The following is an 18,297-nucleotide window of genomic DNA, read 5'->3' as shown; positions in this document are numbered from 1 at the left end:
CAGGGAAGTTAATTCTCAGGCACCGAAACAACAGCTGTGCCCATTAACAGCCAGCTGTTTCAAATGCCAATATTTTTTTTGGCTGAACCTTTTCCTCTACTAAATTTCTCTGCTTTCTGAGGAACCACAACATTTCTGTATTTCCTTACAAAAACTGTATGCCATTCCTCAATATTTGATTCTGTGTAGTTTCTAAACATTAAACACGCTTATAAAATCTCCAGTAAAAGTAGCAGTAAGTGCTTAGATTGAGAGAGAGCTAGAGAGACAGAGACGGACTCAAAATACACACTGTAGTTTCAACAACTTTACAGCAGATGTCTACATAGCGTCAGCACAGACAGAAACTATATAATGAACTCAGAAAAGTTATTGAGATGATAAAGTGTGCCATCGAGCCAATTTCGACTCCTGACACCCACAGAGCCCTGTGGTTTTCTTTGGTAGAATACAGGAAGGGTTTACCATTGCCTCCTCCCACGCAGTATGAGATGATGCCTTTCAGCATCTTCCTATATAGCAGCTGCCCAGTATAGGTGTTTCCCATAGTCTGGGCAACATACCTGTGGGGATTCGAACTGGCAACCTTCTCCTTGTTAGTCAAGCATTTCCTTGCTGCGCCACTTAAGGTGGCATAGGAAAGGCCAATTATGGTCTTGCATATTAGGTTAAAGCAAGTAATGTAAAGAACATGCAACACTATTTCCAAAAATGAAAAACATGCACATATCTATTTGTATTGTTTGAGCTTGTATATAAAGCCAGATCAGCATTAAATATTTTACTACACAAATATTAAAGATTATTCTTTATGACTGAACTCCTAAGCACACACACTTAAAAGTAAATCTCATTGATGGGACATGTTTCTGAGTAAACATAGGACTAGGCTGTAAAATGTCAGATCTACAGAATATATATCTTACAGTTAGGTTTCTACTACCTTAAACCTACTTTCAATGTTGATTTTTCTACTGATCACAATTTCTTAAATTTTTAAAACTCAGATTACCTACTAAACTTAGTGGCTAACGTTCTCCACAGCTTTAGGAGAGCTCCACTCTCACTAAGGGTGAATAGACTAGTTGCACTTAAGCCTGCCATTGCAGTGCATGGGTTGGGGGTGGAGAATGTGATTTTCACTTCTATCCCATTCTTGCAAAAGCTCTGTTCACATGTAGGAATATGTCCCTGAGGGCTGCAATTACAAATTGTCTGGCTAATAAGTCAAGCAAAAGTTTGTGGATTGCTCTTAAAAACAGTGTCAACAGAAAGTCTCATCACACATTCCTTTTTTTAAAAAAAAGACTTTAGGAAAGTATGACAAACGTTAAGTCTATTAATTTGCAGTACTGTTAATATGTATTTGGTTAATATTTGAAACTCTCACTGACTCACATTCTAACACCACACTCACAAGAGTATGCTTTGCTCACACAGGAAAGGGGGAAATTTTGACAATCTTGCCTTTCCCTCTGCTGTCTCTGAAAATAGGTCTGGGTGGGTTGGGCAGGGGGGCATAAGAGGTAGCAAAGGAAAGCGGGACATGGTAAAAATCACCCTTTCCCTGATGCAAATGGGCCACAGTTATGTAAGCATTGTTAGACAGTATGTGAACCACTGCCTTTATGAAGTTATTACTACGTGAAAGTGAAGCCACATAACTACTTCAATTCCTGCCTATCCTGCCCTTGCAAAGGTCAAATTTAAAATAATTTAATTCCAGATGAATTTTTGTTTTGCAGATTTATCAGATGAAAAGTTAAAAGTTGGTTGCCCCCATTGTAGCAAAGTGTAAAAATGAAGAAAACATGAACAAGGTTTTTACAAAAATACAACTGTCCTCCATGTGGATTCAGAGAGTTGCATCAAGATTCAGAATCTGCACTTACTCTTTACCCCTTTCTTCCCCTTTCGTTCCTTCTTGTACTGTTCCTTCAGTTTACTTATTAGTCCCTGGTCTACATCCCAAACCTCAGCAGTTGGGGACAGGTCATCTTTGTCTACATGCAGCATATTATTGAAAAAAAATAATAATCAGCAATTGGCAATGCAAGCTGTCTGTGATACAGGTTAATTATCAAGAATAAAACTGTTATTCAATTACATTTCAATATTTTAAAGGTGCAGTTTCAGTTACTGTCTTGCAAAAATGCTTCAATTTTGCAAAATGCTTTTCACATTTTTTAAAAAAATACTGTTACTTTATGATGATTTATCAGCAATAAAGCAGCAATTTGAATTTCTTTCCATTCACCAATACAAAAGAATTAATGGATTAACTTTAGTGCATGGTTACTGCATCTTTAGTAAAGACAATGTTAACAAATTATTCAGCCAGGCTTCAGTAAGCAAATAAATACTCTTCATGCGATAATACTTATAAAAGTGCAAACAGAATTAAGTGTCTGCACCATTTTGTTCATGAAAACCATCATGCATTTTCCTCCACTTTTAGTCTACATGCAATAAGATCTAGTAGCTCTAGAAAAGAGATCTAAATGTAACACATCCAAGGGCAAGTTTATACTAAAAACATTAATACAATTCCAGACAGTTTGGGATACCACAGGATTGGTAATGTTTCTTCAAAACTATTTGTTGATCTTTCCCTTTAGTTTATTTATTAATTTAAAATGGCTGGTGCACCACCTCAAAGACAAGAAATCAGCTATGACAAGTTGTGGGTAAGAGGACGATATGTGAAAACTGATGGAACATCAGTAATTTAAGAGATGGATATTCGAGTATTTATACCCACATTACATGGAAGTTCCACTGAAAACACTGGGTCTTGTATGAAATTTAGGTACTGTGTTATTTATCTTGAAGCATTAACATTAGCCCTTCGTTCAGAAAACGCTATAGGCAAGACAGGGCACTTTCATTCTACAGCAAGGTCATGGACAGATGTATTCTTCAGGTGTATAGAGAATTTAAGCAAGAAAGATTAGACTTCTGCAAGGTTAAAGTTACAATCCTATGCTTGCTTACTTACTTGGAAATAAGCTTCACTAAGTTCAGTGGGAGTTACTTCTAAACAGCCAGCATTTCTCTCAAAATGGGATATGTATGTAACTTGAAAGTATTAGATATCTTTCATACTCAAGGTATGAAATTTTTGTTCGCTCGATCTGTTCAACATAGTTCAAACCTCCTGGATAATATCCATAAGATTTTGAGCAAAGGCATGTTCCCTCTCCTGCTAACCTCACTAACTAGACGAGAACCTGAATTTGTTCAAAAAAGTGACCACCACAACCCTGTGAGAAAGAAATCCTATGTATGTTTAAATGCATACAGTGTCTTCACCCAGTGTCTTCAGAGTAGAGGCATACATGAATTTGAGGCCCACTCCTTAATTCCACTCTAGGTAGTATCCAAAGAGAGAAGTATCATTTGAACAAGACTCAAAAGCCTATTTGCCTATCAAATTAGACTATATCATTTGAATAAGCTATTCAAAATTGGACAGATGTGTTGATTTAAATACTGTCCTTAGTCATGAACTTTCAGAAGAGCACTTTAACTGGCTTCCCTTTAGCTAGAAATTAACCCTTCAGCTGGAAATGGTCCAGCAAAAGGATATGAAAGTTTTCACATGTGGAGCTTTGCTGGTCAATAATCCGGGGTGCACACAGTGCTCTAAACCACAATTCATCAGAGGGGTATTGCAAATTTGCACGGAGCTGAATATGGGGATAACATTATTTTTACCATACAAATGGTGCTACTGAAACAGCTAGCCTCTTCCTAGACTATCCTATGCCTTCATCTCTTGTTTGTGGGCTTCCCAGAGGCATCTGATGGGTCACTGTGTGAAACAGGATGCTGGACTAGGTGGGCCTTGGGCCTGATACAGCAGGTCTGTTCTTATGTAGTGCAGAACCTATATATCACTTATGCATTAAATAAAGGCATACTGTTTACCTTTATAATCTTAAAAGCCAAATCATTATTTAAAATTAGAAGGGAGAATGAGCAAGCCATATGTACAGTGTAAGCAACATAAGCACAGAGCATCATGTTAAGCTGCACAAATGGCTCTATATCTACAACCTCTGGAACTTGCAAGCTCACCTTGTAAGCTGCCATGGGCAACTGTGTGGCACTTTATGGGTCTGCAATAATGACTAGTGCATAAATAATTGTAAACCAATAATTTTATATTGATTACCATAGTACAGTGGTAAGAACCTTTTTGGCCAGCTATCATAACATTTTTGTCTGTATGGTCAATAATTTATTTGCACTGATCAATACCACTAACAATATGTTATTTTTCATATGTTATATCTCTACCTCTGCAAGAACAAACGGCATCAAATCATTAAGATGTCCGCTTTATTAAAACGTTTAAATCCAGCCAGCTCTTTTCAAAATGTTACATGCTTCAACTTCAATGGCTTTGTGATTCAGCTGTTTCTAATCAAAACCTGCTCCCTAAAAATGCAAACCGCAATGTTTAATAATAACTGTGAAGAGTTAACACATATAATGCTTATTAATTAAAGCAGAGAAAGGAGGTTGAATGGTCAAAAGGTATAAAAATGTGGAAGAGAAATCCAAAAGAAAACAAGCAAGAAGTGTTACTTTTAAGCAACATCTAGTTTCACAATACCAGGGATATCGAATAGCTATGAAATTTGCATGCTCGTCTATGCATGTGTGTTTTAAAGCATGAGCTGCCATAGATCAGATTCATTTAAATACATCAGAAAAGAAAAGAAAAAACAGTGACCTGAAATAGTTGAGGAATGATGGCCAAGGAGCAATTGCAAAGAGCAGATTTAAGGCTGTACTGAACTCAATGTGAGTTACTTCCAAGTAAACAGACACTGGATGGGGCTGCAATTTCATATTATAGTTTAATTTGGACTGTGTACACTGCCTACAGAAGGTATATAAATATGATAAATAATCAAGGATCAAGGATTTTCAACATTGGGTCCAGATGTTATTGGACTTCAACTCCCATAATGCCCAACCCCAGTGGCTTATGGTTGGGGATTAAGGGAACTGAAGTCCAATAATATCTGGGGACCCAACGTTGAGAATCCCTTGCTCTAGGTGACACAACATGCAGACCTTCTTTATTCTAGGGTCTTCTGAATGCATTCCTACTGCTACAGCAACTTCACTACTTTGACTATGACAGCACTACTAGTCTACTACTAACAAACAAGGAGAGAAACCTGTCCATGCCAGCCAACTGGAGTGAATGTTTCTACAGCGAAGTCCTTTCACACTACCATGAGGCTATTAAGGGGAAATGCCAGAAATTTACCACCAAGAAAACTATGCCAGGTGCACAGGTGGGTTGCTGAAGTGAGCTTTTCTCCCTTGCAGAGGCAGTTGTTGTGTTTTGTTCCCAAATCATCATTAGAATAGCTTTGATGCATAATATTACAACTCTAAAATTTCATGAAAATGGCTGAATCTTTCCCTAACTGGCCAAATTATGTTTTAGGGATGGAATAGTTCTATCTACTTTGCGGAGATTTTCTTAATATAAAACGTGGACCAATTTCATTAGATATATTTTGCTTAATTTGTACAATATGTAAAAGAAACCAAGTAGTACAAAGATTCATGCATTCCTTAGGAAATAGCTAGAAGCAGCAACAAAGCCAATATATTGTGTAAAAATATCCAACATGTCTTACAACAATATTCTAGAAGCATCATAAAAAAACAAAATAAATTCATGAGCTTCTGCTTACAAATTTATTTTGTTTTTATGATGCTTCAAGAATACTGTAAAACATCTTAAGTATTTTGAGAAAGGTGAGGCATAAATTTTTATAGTAAGTCTACATTCATTTGGAAGGTAAAAAATAGGTCCTATTGAAAGAAAGGGGAGAATGTTGCTAAAATGCTATTTAAAATCTGCATTACCAAAAGTATATAAAACAAATCCAAGTATGCTTGTCTAAATAGACATACTCAAGCAGATGAATCTTATGGGAGATTGGCAAGATAAAAAGCTGTAGACCCAAGAGGGAATGTTATAGTTGTACTTCACATGACAGTGGCCAACATTCAGACGAACTCAAGCCAATGCACCAGGAATCTTCATTCTACAGGGATGGGGGTGATTTTTTGTGATTCCCCCTTCCCACTGCAGCTGCATGTGCCTCCTGAAATTATGTCTGGGGGTGGGGGTACAGTTTCAGAACACAGGTCGTGCACTTCCGTGAAACAGAAACCCCTGGCACACCGGCATAGGGTCAGTCTAGAAATTGGCCACTGTATTTATCTTGCTATAAGATTTGTTTCATGATGTTTTTGAACACTACCGTCCAAACACTGTACTGTGAAGCATTACAAACAGCAGTATTCTGAAACAACTTTCAAGAAATTAAGTGTTTTTTTCTTTCTAATTCAAAGCAGTTATGTTTTGGTCTATTTTAAAATCAGTAAGTGTAGTGCTCAAGATTAATAAGGTTACAATAAGGGATGCAAAAAGAGAGTTTGAGGAGCATATAGCTAGAAGTGTCAAGGGCAATAACAAAAACTTCTTTGAACATATGAAAAGCAGAAAACCTGCAAGGGAAGTGGTTGGGCCCTTAGGCAATGAGGGCATGAAAGAAATTGAGGATAAGGAGACTGCAGAGAAGTTGAATGAGTTCTTTGCATCTATCTTTATGGTGGATGATACTGATCATATATGTGTTCCAGAACTGAGCTTCTCAAGCTTGGAGGCTGAAGAACTGGGCCAATTGATTGATTGATTGATTGATTGATTTGATTTGTATACCGCCCTTCCAAAATGGCTCAGGGCGGTTTATAATTTAAAACACACACTAAACCAGTAAAGAGCTAAAACAAATTAAAAACAATATAACAATTAACAATTTAAAAGCATTTTAAAACAACAATTAAACAATTACAGTGATTAAAATCCTAAAATTTGGTTTTTAATTGTAAAATAAACCAGATATTAAAACCCCCAAAATTTAGGAAGCTGAGAAAGCTTGGGTGAAAAGATGGGTTTTCAGGTGTTTTTTGAAAATTGCTAGAGATGGGGAGGATTGTATCTCAGCAGGGAGAGCATTCCACAATCTCGGGTCAGCAACCGGGAAGGCCCATCTCTGTGTAGCCACCAAATGAGTTGGCAGTAACTGGAGACGGACCTCCTCAGATGACCTCAATGGGCAGTGGGGCTCATAATGAAAAAGACGCTCTCTCAGATACCCAGGGCCTAAGCTGTTTAGGGCTTTGTAAGTTGTAACTAGCACTTTGTATTTTGTCCGGGAACCTACTGGCAGCTAGTGTAACTCCATTAGTAAAGGAGTAACATGGTCTCTCCAAGATGACCCAGAGACCAACCTGGCTGCTGCATCCTGAACCAACTGAAGTTTCCGGACTACGTACAAAGGCAGCCCCACGTAGAGCACATTACAAAAGTCATGTCTTTTTGAATTGACTTGACAATTTGAAGTGAGAATGTTCTAAACTGTCTTGAAAAGCTAAAAATTAACAAATTGCGAGGGCCAGATGGCATCCACCAAAGAGTTCTGAAGGAACTCAAATGTGAAATTGCTGACCTCCTAGCAGAAATATGTAACTTGTCCCTACAATCAGGCACTATACCAGAGGAATGGAAAGTAGTTAATGTAACTCTTATTTTCAAAAAGGGATCCAGGGGGATCCGGGAAACTACAGGCTGGTTAGTTTAATTTCAGGGCCGGGTAAATTGATGAAAAGCATACTTAAGGACAAAATGGTTAAACATATAGAACAGGCCTTGCTGAAGAACCAGCATGGCTTCTGCAAGGGCAAATCTTGCCTCACTAACCTTTTGGAGTTCTTTGAGAGTGTCAACAGGAATGTGGATAAAGGTGATCCGGTCAACACAGTATACTTGGACTTCCAAAAAGCTTTTGACAAAGTTTCCAACCAAAGGTTCTTGAGTAAACTTAGCAGTCATGGGTTAAGGGGACAGGTTGATGTGTGGATTGGTAACTGGTTGAAGGACAGGAAACAGAGGGTAGGAATAAATGGACAGTTTTCACAATGGAGGGAAGCAAGAAGTGGGGTCCCCCAGGTATCTGTACTTGGACCAGTGCTCTTTAACTTGTTCATAAATGATGTAGAAGTTGGGATAAGCAGCAAAGTGGCCAGATTTGCAGATGACACTAAACTATTTAGGATAGTAAAATCCAAAAGAGATTGTGAGGAGCTCCAAAAGGATCTCTCCAAACTGGATGAGTGGGCGACAAAGTTGCAAATGCGGTTCAATGTAAGGAAGTGTAAAGTGATGCATATTGGGGCAAAAAAACCCAAAGTTCACATATACACTGATGGAGTCTGAGCTGTCGTTAACTGACCAGGAGAGAGATCCTGGGGTCATGGTGGACAGCTTGTTGAAAAGTGGCAACTAAGTGCGTGGTAGTGGTGAAAAAGGCAAATTCCATGCTTGGGATCATTAGGAAGGAGAATAAAAATGCTAATATTATAATGCCCTTATACGAATCTATGGTTCAGACACAAGTGGAGTACTGCATACAGTTCTGGTCACCCTATATTAAGGAGGACATTGTAGAACTGGAAAACATGCAGAAAGGTTCAGGGGGCTATAGCACCTTCCTTCTTGGGCAAGGCTACAGCATCTGGGGCTTTTTAGTTTGGAAAAGAGCGTCTATGTGGAGATATGATCGAGCTGTATAAAATTACTCATGAAGTAAAGGGAGTGGACAGAGGAAAATTTTCTCCCTCTCTCACAACACTAGAACCAGGGGTCATCCAATGAAACTGAAGGCCAGGAAATTCCGTACCAACGAAAGGAAGTACTTTTTCACACAGCACATAATTAAACTATGGAATTCTCTGCCATGTGATGTGGTCATGGCCACTAGCTTAGACTAATTCATGGAATACAGGTGTATCAATGGCTATACAACTGGTGGCTAAAGGCCACCTCCAGCCTCAGAGATGCCTCCAAATATAAGTTGCAGAGGAGCAACAACAGGAGAGAGGGCATGCCTCACTTCTTGCCTGTGGGCTTCTCAGGAGGGCTGTTCTTATGTTCTTAATAAAAATATTAACAAAATGAATTTGAAAAGAAAAATCATATATTGATCTCCTGTTGCTTGAAAAACATTACAATCTCACTACAATCTGAGAAGCCAACCAACTCATAAATATATTTGCATGCATACCAGTTCCACTACCAGACCAGTGGAACTCCAGTGAGGAAAAACTATGAATGCCCTCTTTGGGGATCAGTAAATCAAACACACATTACATCTGATCTTGGATACATGAGCAGGGTTACCATACATTGTGTAACTAGTGCTTTCAGTGGTACAGCTTCAAATAAATATTATACAAGCACAAAAGGAATCACACCAACAAGCACATGATCAAACAGTCCATGAGTGCAGCTGCAAGTAATGCAACCTTGGCTCTACTGTGCTCTTGTATGAGTGGATCTGATTTTTTGCAGAACCTTGTTTTCTGCTGCATTCCCCATATCACATCCATTCCAAAGGGTCCCTCTCCCTCCAAAAACATATGTGGGTGGGCAATGGGGGATGCAAAGCTCAGGGAGAGGCAAGAAAACCTAGTAGTGCAAAAGAACCCTATTCCAGTCACAAAAGGGGCAACATTAGTAGGCTTGGGCTTTAGAAAATATTTATGGGGCCATTTCTTCCCCCATTATGTGGAGGCAGCTGATCACGGGGCAATTGCAGAGCGGGATTGGTGGGTGTTCTCTAATTCCTGATCCAACACTGGAGCATGGATGTCTGGGCAGGTGTGGGGATGTCAGGGACTGTCAGAACATTTCCAATGGGAAAAGGTTTTGCTAATGGGAAAAGTTCTGGGAAAAATGAGTCCCCAAGCATCCCCATGCTTTCCCCCCAACATCTCCTGTGCATAACTCCTTGCCATCCCCACAGACGCTCACAGCATTCCCTGCACCTGCCCAGCCTTCTATGCAGTAGGTTAGGAATGAAAGGAAACACACACACCCTGGCAACCATTGCATTATCTGGGGCAATTGCCATGGGATCAGTTGGGGGGAGGGAACAGACCCACCGGGGTTTCTGACATTTCCTAAAGTTAGGCATAAGGCCTAAGAGTTAGGATCCAAGCCAATATGTTGACTTTAGGAAATAAAAGTTTACTGTTGCAAAATAGGGAATAAAGGAAAAGAAACAGAAGTGCTACTTTTGCAGAAAAGAGCTTGATTTTACAGAAAAATGCACCCACATTCATTCTCACTTAATATAACACATTTGTAATCATCATGAGTAGTTTGATACTAAACATATTAGGTTCTACTCTGAGAATGTCTTCTGTTCACAAAAAAAGTTCAATTTGTGCAAGGGAGGAAGGGATGATTTTTGAAGAGACTCTGCAGCCCCTCAACCATGAAAATCAGTTCATGAGGCATGGGAAGCAGAGGGATGGGGGACTGGCAAAAATCACCCCTCTCCCCTGGAGAAATTGAGCCTCTTCCACTAACAGAAGATGTTTTTTAGGATAAAACCCATTGCTTGGAAGCAGGTCCCATTGATTTCAATGAAACTTCCAGGTAAGCATGTTTTTGATAGCACTCCAAAATATTACATTTGATATCACCACATGACTTTTAAAATGCACTAGATTCTGTATAAAAGCTAAACTATTTAGAAAAAGGAACTGTTAGTTTTATCAAACAGTAGATGTACTTGCTTTTGCAATGTAAGTACCAAATTGCTTTAAAAAACACCACCGCAATACTGCCAGGGCGACTGCCAAATCTATTATTTGCTTATGCAGGAAAAGAAAAAGACAGGATATTGAACAAGAATAGACTAGCCAAACTTATGAGTTCTAAATTGTACCTAGAATTTTATCCTAAGATGTGACACACACAGGAAAACCAGGATACCAGCAAGAACAGAGAGTATACTTAAATCGGAGTAGGTCTAGATGTATATCATTACATCATATGAAATGCTCTTTTCTATTTTTTTCTCTATCATATTACTTGAACAATCCACTAAATTATTTGTTTCAGTGTGCGCATGCGCACACACCCACACACACCTAAACAAACTTCAAAGTCTATTTAATGTGTTGTCCCTTGAGCTTCTTACCCCACTCTGTCCCATCCCCTGAACTGCGTGCTTCTCCAGCTCCTTCTCCATCTTCTGCTGTTACTAAGAAATCAAATTCTTTCAAGGCTTCTTCTGTATCAGGGTCATCTGTAAGGTCAGCAGCAAGCCCTTCATTTCCAATCTACAGATGATGACAGAACCAGTATTATTGAGACAATACCATTTAATGGGGGGGGGGATTATACGCACACACAAACAGGTTGCTTACCTGTAGCAGATGATCTGGTAGTGGTTTCATGACATTCATAATGAGTGGGTTTTGTGCCTGCACAGACCAGTTTCAGATGGAATTTGTTAGCTCCTCGCGACGCCTATAACCGCCGGCTGCACATGGCTGCAGTACCCTCTAGCGGTACTTTCCTCAGTTTCTTGGTGGCTGACTAAGCAGACTGGCATTCTGCATAGCAGCAGTAACTTTCCTGATGTAGATAGTATAGCAGTAGTAGTTCCCCTGGTGAAGATAGTATAGTAGCTTGCCCTTTATGCAGTGGGGATGGATGGGCAGGTGTTATGAATGTCATGGAACCACTACCAGATCATCTGTTACAGGTAAGCAACCTGTTTATCTGATAGCAGTTCCAGACATTCATAATGAGTGGGTGAATAACGAGCTACCCATTCGGTGGTGGGTGCTGCAAGCTACTGTAGGACTCTTTTAAGGACTGCCCATCCAAATTCTGCAGCTATTGCTGTGCGGAGGTCCAAGGTATAATGCTTAACGAAAATCTGATGTGATGCCCATGTGGCAGCCGAGCAGATGTTGTAGAATCTAATGCCCGCCAGGTGTGCAGCCAAAGTGGCATATGCTCTAGTAGAGTGGACACGTATCGAGGCTGGTGGAATGACCTGTTGCTGGTCATATGCCATTTTAATGAGTTCAACCAACCAATAGGAAAGCTTTTGTCATGTTGGAGACTGACCCTTATGTAGTCCTTTTTCACATACAAAGAGATATTTCATTTTGCAAATGCGCTGGGTCACCTTAAGGTAGTAAGTAGCACTCTGCAGACATCTAGAGAATGCATTGCCTGATCCAGTGGTGTTGACGGATTACAGAAAAAGGTAGGTAGTATTATACCTGCATTTAAATGAAAGTCTGAGGTGACTTTAGGTCTGAAGTCTGGGTCTAAGCGCGTGACGACTTGATCCGGAAAGAACCTAGTATAGGGTTCATCAACACGGAGCGCTCAGAGCTCACTGACCCGCTTTGCTGTGGTTATCGCCACCAGGAATAGCGTTTTCAGAGTTATTAGCTTTAAGGTTAAAGTAGCCACGGGCTCAAATGGGCTCTCTGTTAGCGTTCCGAGCACAAGAGACAGGCTGCACTTCTCCATCGGTGGTCTAACAGGCGGATAAAGGTTATTAATTCCCCTTAGGAAGTCCTTACATCTGGAGTGGGTGAAAACCATCTTGCCATCCCACCCAGCATGACATGAAGATACTGCAGCCATGTGTACTTTTATGGAGACATTAGCTAGAACATCCCTCTTTATGGGGGTGAGGTAGAGGAGAACATCCTTTAGGCCTGCCGCTTTGGGCTCGAAATGTCGGGAGGCAGCATACGCACAGAATCTACACCATTTAGCATTGTAGTTGCGTCTAGTGGACGCTTTTTGAGTGTTGAGGAGGATCTTTCTTAGAAGATCCTCCTGAGGGGCATGCCCTTTAAAGACACCACTGCCAACTCTAATGGTGAGATTCAACACTGATAGATTCGGGTGCAGTATCGGTCGTTGGTCTTGTGAGATCTGATCTGCCCATTTGGGGAGTCGCCTGTACATCTCCTTGGATAGTTTGAGTAGCTGCGTTTACCATGGTTGTCTTGGCCACCATGGAGCCACTACAATTGCTCGTGGCCGGTCTTGTAAGGGATTGGCAACTAACCTGAGTAGGAGGGGAACAGGCAGATATACGTAGAATATATGTAGAATGTCCATTGATATTGAAAGGCATCGCCCTTGGATAGTTCCCCCAGTCTCATCCTGGAGCAATATAGGTGGCACCTTTTGCTTTCCGCTGTTGCGAATAGATCCACCTCTGGTTGCCCCCATGATGCAAACAGTTGTTCTAGGATCCTTGGGTGCATCTCCCATTCGTGTTGTTGAAGCACTAGGTCTCTGCTCAATGAGTCTGCCAAGCAGTTCTGGGTGACTTTGATGTGGATGGCTAGCAGATGGATTTGTCTTGGGATGCACCAGTTTCACTGTTGGAGACTGAGGTTGCAGAGAGACCTGGACATTGTTCTTCCTTGTTTGTTCACATAGGCTATTGCCATTGTGTTGTCCATTTGAAGTTGGATGACACCGTTGGCGATGTTTTTGCGAAAGGTCTATAGTGCCTTGTATGCTGCTAAAAGCTCTAGAAAGTTGATATGTAGATGTATTTCCTTTGGAGACCAGAGGCCTTGTGCCCTCTGTTCCCCCCTGTGGGCTCCCCATCCCCGCATGAAGGCATCCGACGTCACCGTTAGAGTCGGCAGTGGTGTCTTAAAGGGCAAGCCCCTCAGGAGGTGTACTTCTTTTGTCCACCAATGCAAGGAGGACAGCACTTTCTCAGGATTAGGAGCCATTTGGACTGTGGTTCGACTTTTAGATGGTAGGAGCGAAGAAACCACAGGTGTAAACTGCACATTCTCAACTTCACATATGGGAGTGTGGTGGTACAGGAGACCATCAGGCCGAAAAGTACCTGTATAGCCCTTGCTTTCTGCAGTGGTGGTGTCTGGAATGTCTCGATTAACGCCCTTATGCGATGGTATCTTTCTCTTGGTAGATAAGTCATCTGTTTCAACATATCCAGCTGTGCCCCAATATACTGTAAGCGTCTTGCTGGTGTCAGGTGTGACTTTTTCTAATTGATTCAGATCCCCAAATCGTTTAGCAATGTCGTTATCACCTCTATATGGGCAAGCAATTGCTGTTGGGTTTTGGCCATGAGGAGACAGTTGTCCAGGAAGGGGAAGACCGACAGGCCCTGAACTCTGAGGTGGGCTATGATGACGGCCATGCACTTTGTGAATACCCTTGGTGCCGTTACCAGTCCAAAGGGTAGTACATTGTATTGATAAATTTTCTCTCCCAAGGTGAAACAGAGATATTTCTGATTACTCTATTGCATCCCAAAAGTACGCATCCTTGAAGTCGAGTGTTGCAATCCACTGCTCCTTGTGGAGTAGCACAAGGATGGCTTGCAACTTTGTCACTTGGAATTTTTGTACTTTGATGTACAGATTTAGCCATCGCAAGTCCATAATCAGATGTATTCCCCCGTCTCGCTTGGGAATTTGAAAATATTGGAAGTAGAATCCCGTCTGACTCTGAGACCACTGCACTGGTAATATTGCTTCTTTCAACAACAGCTATTGTACCTCCTCCCTTAATATTGGTGTTTTGGGGGGGTGAATTTCACCCCTGTGGAAGGAGCAATCTCTTTGAACTCCATCGCATAGCCTGTTGTGACTGTGCATAAGACCCACCCGTCTGATGTTATATGTTGCCATGCCGGGGCATGGCTTGCCAGTTTGATGGTAACTCTGGCTGGTGTCAAGGTGATGGAGTTCCTCGCATAAGTGTTTATTGGATTGGTGATGTTGCTGTGGGGAATCATGGTCTGATTTGCATGTGGACTCTGCTGCAGATCAAAGCTCGGACTTTGAACAACTATAGGCCTGTCTCCAACCTTCCGTGGCTGGGCAACGTAATTGAGAGGGTGGTGGCCTCCAAGCTCCAGACAAGTCTTGGATGAATCTGATTATCTTGACCCATTTCAAACTGGCTTTCCGGCTGGCTATGGGGTGGAGACTGCTTTGGTCAGCCTGATGGATGATCTCCAATTGGCAATTGACAGAGGAAATGTGACTCTGTTGGTCCTTCTGGACTTCTCGGCGGCTTTCGATACTATCAACCATGGTATCCTTCTGGAGCGTCTGAGGGGGTTGGAGGCACTGCTTTGCAGTAGTTCTGCTCCTACCTCTCGGGCAGGTTCCAGATGGTGTCCCTTGGAGACTGCTGTTCTTCAAAATCAGAACTTTTGTATGGTGTTCCCCAGGGCTCCATACTGTCTCCAATGTTGTTTAATATCTACATGAAACTGGGAGAGATAATCAGGAGATTTGGTGCAGGGTGCTACCAGTATGCTCATGACACCCAAATCTATTTCTCCATGTCAGCATCATCGGGAGAGGGCATAACCTCCCTAAATGCCTGCCTGGAGTCAGTGATGGGCTGGATGAGTGATAACAGACTGAGACTGAATCCGGCTAAGACAGAGGTACTCATTGTCCGGGGTCGGAACTCAAGAGATGATTTTGATCTGCCTGATCTGGATGGGATCACACTTCCCCAGAAGAAACAGGTATGCAGTCTAGGGGTGCTTCTGGATCCAAGCCTGTCCCTGGTGTCCCAGGCTGAGGCAGTGACCAGAAGTGCCTTCTGTCAGCTTTGGCTGATACGCCAGCTGCATCTGTTTCTTGAGATGAATGACCTCAAAACAGTGGTACATCTGTTGATAACCTCCAGACTGGATTACTGTAATGCGCGCTATGTGGGGCTGCCCTTGTACGCTGTCTGGAAACTACAGTTGGTCCAGAATGCAGCAGCCAGGCTGGTCTCTGGGTCATCTCGGAGAGACCATATAACTCCTCTATTGAAGGAGCTACACTGGCTACCAATATGTTTTCGGGCAAAATACAAGGTGCTGGTTATAACCTATAAAGCCCTAAACAGTTTGGGCCCTGGGTATTTAAGGGAACGCCTTCGTCTGCATGAACCCCACCACCCACTGAGATCTGCTGGAGAGGTCCGTCTGCAGCTGCCACCGGCTTGTAGGTGGCCACTCAGAGATGGGCCTTCTCCGCTGCTGCCCTGAGGCTTTGGAATGCACTTCCTAGTGAAATAAGAGCCTCCCCATCTCTGACAGCTTTTTAAAAGTCTTTAAAAACACATTTCTTCACCCAGGCTTTTAATTAATGTTGTTTTAATGGTTTTAATGCTATTTTAAAATATTATTTTAAAAATTTTAAATTGTTGTAAATGTGACACACACCCCTCTTTTTGTCTTAACGAATGTTTTACTTTGTTTTTATTCTGTTGTAAACCGCCCAGAGACGCAAGTTTTGGGCGGTATAAAAATGTTTTAATAAATAAAAAATAAAAGCTGTTGCTTGGATTGTTATGTGGCCTTGTTGTGACTTGGTTGATTAGGCTTGTTTCATTATTGGAATGGCGATTGTTGTAGCGCTGGTACGGCCACCTATACTCTCTTTGGTCAGGCTGGCGGTAGTAATTTTGTCTTTCTTGATATGGTTGGTACAGCTGGTATAACTGGTACTTGGTGGTGGAGGACTTCTGGTTCATGAAAGATTGTGTTGTAAGCTTTTATTTCTTCCATTGCTCCATGGTACTATCCGTGTCCTCCAAGAAGAGACCCTTTCCTCTGAATGGTAACGTTTCAATCCGGTCCTTCATATCCTGCTGGAGGTGAGTAGCACTCAACCAGGCGTGTCGTCTCAAAATAATGGAGAAAGTTATAGTGTGGGACAGCCAAGTGTTTGGCATTCACCAGCTGTTGTCATGTTGCAGTGGTCATATGCATAAAGGTTGCTTCAAATTTTTTGATGAAGTCTACTGGGTCCAAGGATGTTCAGTGATTGTACAGGTTTTCCCACAGTGAGTGGGTAAATTTTGCTTGGCAGGCTATATAGTCAGCAATCTTGATCAGTGATCAGACAGTAGCTACTTCCTCACTTGGATCGGGTAGTACAGGATCCTCGGGCTCAGATTCAGTGGAATCTGGAGCATAGCTTTCTGCATCATCCCCCTTGGAAGAGGAGGCCAGAGGTGAGTTATGATTATCAGTTGCTGGAGGGATGTGTGCTGGAGTATGGCTTGTCTGTGTTTCTGTATGACCAAGTCCCCGTCGCGATGGCAAAGTTGGCATCATTGGTAGGGGCCTGGAGCGAGACAATCCTTTATTGTGTGTCTGAGTAGCAGGTCTGCACAGTGGATTCTTTATGTTGTTTGTCAGGTGGGCATGGTTGATCCCGTTCTCGTAGCGATTGCTTGAAGAGGGAGTATTATTTGGGAGATACAGTGCAAGTGTCACACTATCCACCCTGGGGCAGTAGGCCCCTTACAGAAGTTGTAGTTGCCGTGATGGACGGAATTTTTGGAATCGGGGTCGTATTAGCTCCAATGTCAATGAAACCTCGGAAGGTATTTGTTGAGGGAGAGCTCTCTTCTGGGTGAAGTAAGCGAGTGAGTTGTTGTCGCCCCTCAATGCCAGAGCTATGTGGACCTTCTGGGCTGCTTAGTATGATCGACTCCTGGTTGCACTCGATATCCTGGTCGCAGCTGACATTTTGGTCATCTTCGACATCGTGGTCAATTACAGCATCGTCTTCATATTCGACATCTTGGCCTATTTGACATTGTGGTCCGGTTCGACGGCAAGTTCGGTGTCATGGGTGACAGTTATTGTAATATTGAAAGGATCCGCCGTTGAGCTGTGCTTCTTCAATGTCAAAGGTTTAGTTGAAGTTGAATTTGCTGTCGATGCCGAAGTCAATGTCGATGCCGATGAGAGTATTTTCTTTTTTGACTCTGATGCCAATGAGCACTGACGTTGAGCGCCTGTATGAGTATGGCTCCCACTGGGGACAGAGAAGTTGCCCGATGTTATGGGCTCTGAAATGTTTGTAGCCCAGTAGGTGAGGGGGTGTGCTCTGCAATATAGCTGCGATGCAGCTTTTTGTGCCCTATGCTTCTTGGCCAGTGGTTCCAGCATCATAGCCGTGCTCTTACATTTTGGTTTTGGCAATAGGCCTTCCAGCTTCCTAAATGGGGGATTGCCCTACGAAGCTGTTGCGGCTGATGTCAAGGTGGCCGCTGATGATGCTGCAGCCGAGACTTTAGACTGCATTGTCGCAGGTCTCGATGCTGAGGGGGACTCGGAAGTTTGCGGGCGGTTTGGGAGAAGTTTCTGTTCCAGTAGTGACACTTTAAGGAGGGCTGCCTGGTTCTTCAGCATCTGCTTACTAAAGGTAGAGCAGACTGAGCAATTTGTTGTATTTTGGGCCACCCCCGGGCAAAATAGGTAGTTTGTGCCTGTCTGCAGACGGGAGCTTCCTGGGGCAATCGCGGCACCTTTTGAAGGTGGTTTTCTCCCTAGTCTTTTCCCTTCTTGTACT

The 18,297-nt window shown here is 42.1% G+C and overlaps 1 protein-coding gene across 6 annotated transcripts in view; it reads right to left on the bottom strand.

Moving 5' to 3' along the window:
* The window catches only part of STRN3 (striatin 3), a 99,053-nt gene that overhangs the window by 34,493 nt on the left and 46,263 nt on the right, over positions 1-18,297 (bottom strand). For 4 of the 6 annotated variants that reach the window (XM_053251801.1, XM_053251818.1, XM_053251831.1 and 1 more), the window contains 2 exons: positions 11,091-11,232; positions 1,893-2,003 (listed from right to left, as the gene is read on the bottom strand). In XM_053251801.1, the coding sequence (XP_053107776.1) occupies positions 1,893-2,003; positions 11,091-11,232 (253 nt within the window). The remainder of the gene's footprint in view (positions 1-1,892; positions 2,004-11,090; positions 11,233-18,297) is intronic. The other 2 variants (XM_053251810.1, XM_053251824.1) reach the window with 1 other exon arrangement.

Source organism: Hemicordylus capensis, chromosome 1 (assembly GCF_027244095.1).
Source record: "Hemicordylus capensis ecotype Gifberg chromosome 1, rHemCap1.1.pri, whole genome shotgun sequence".
Classification (NCBI taxonomy): Eukaryota; Metazoa; Chordata; class Lepidosauria; order Squamata; family Cordylidae; genus Hemicordylus; species Hemicordylus capensis.
The sequence above is the reverse complement of the archived record's forward strand: the minus strand, read 5'-3'. Positions and strand labels throughout refer to the sequence as shown.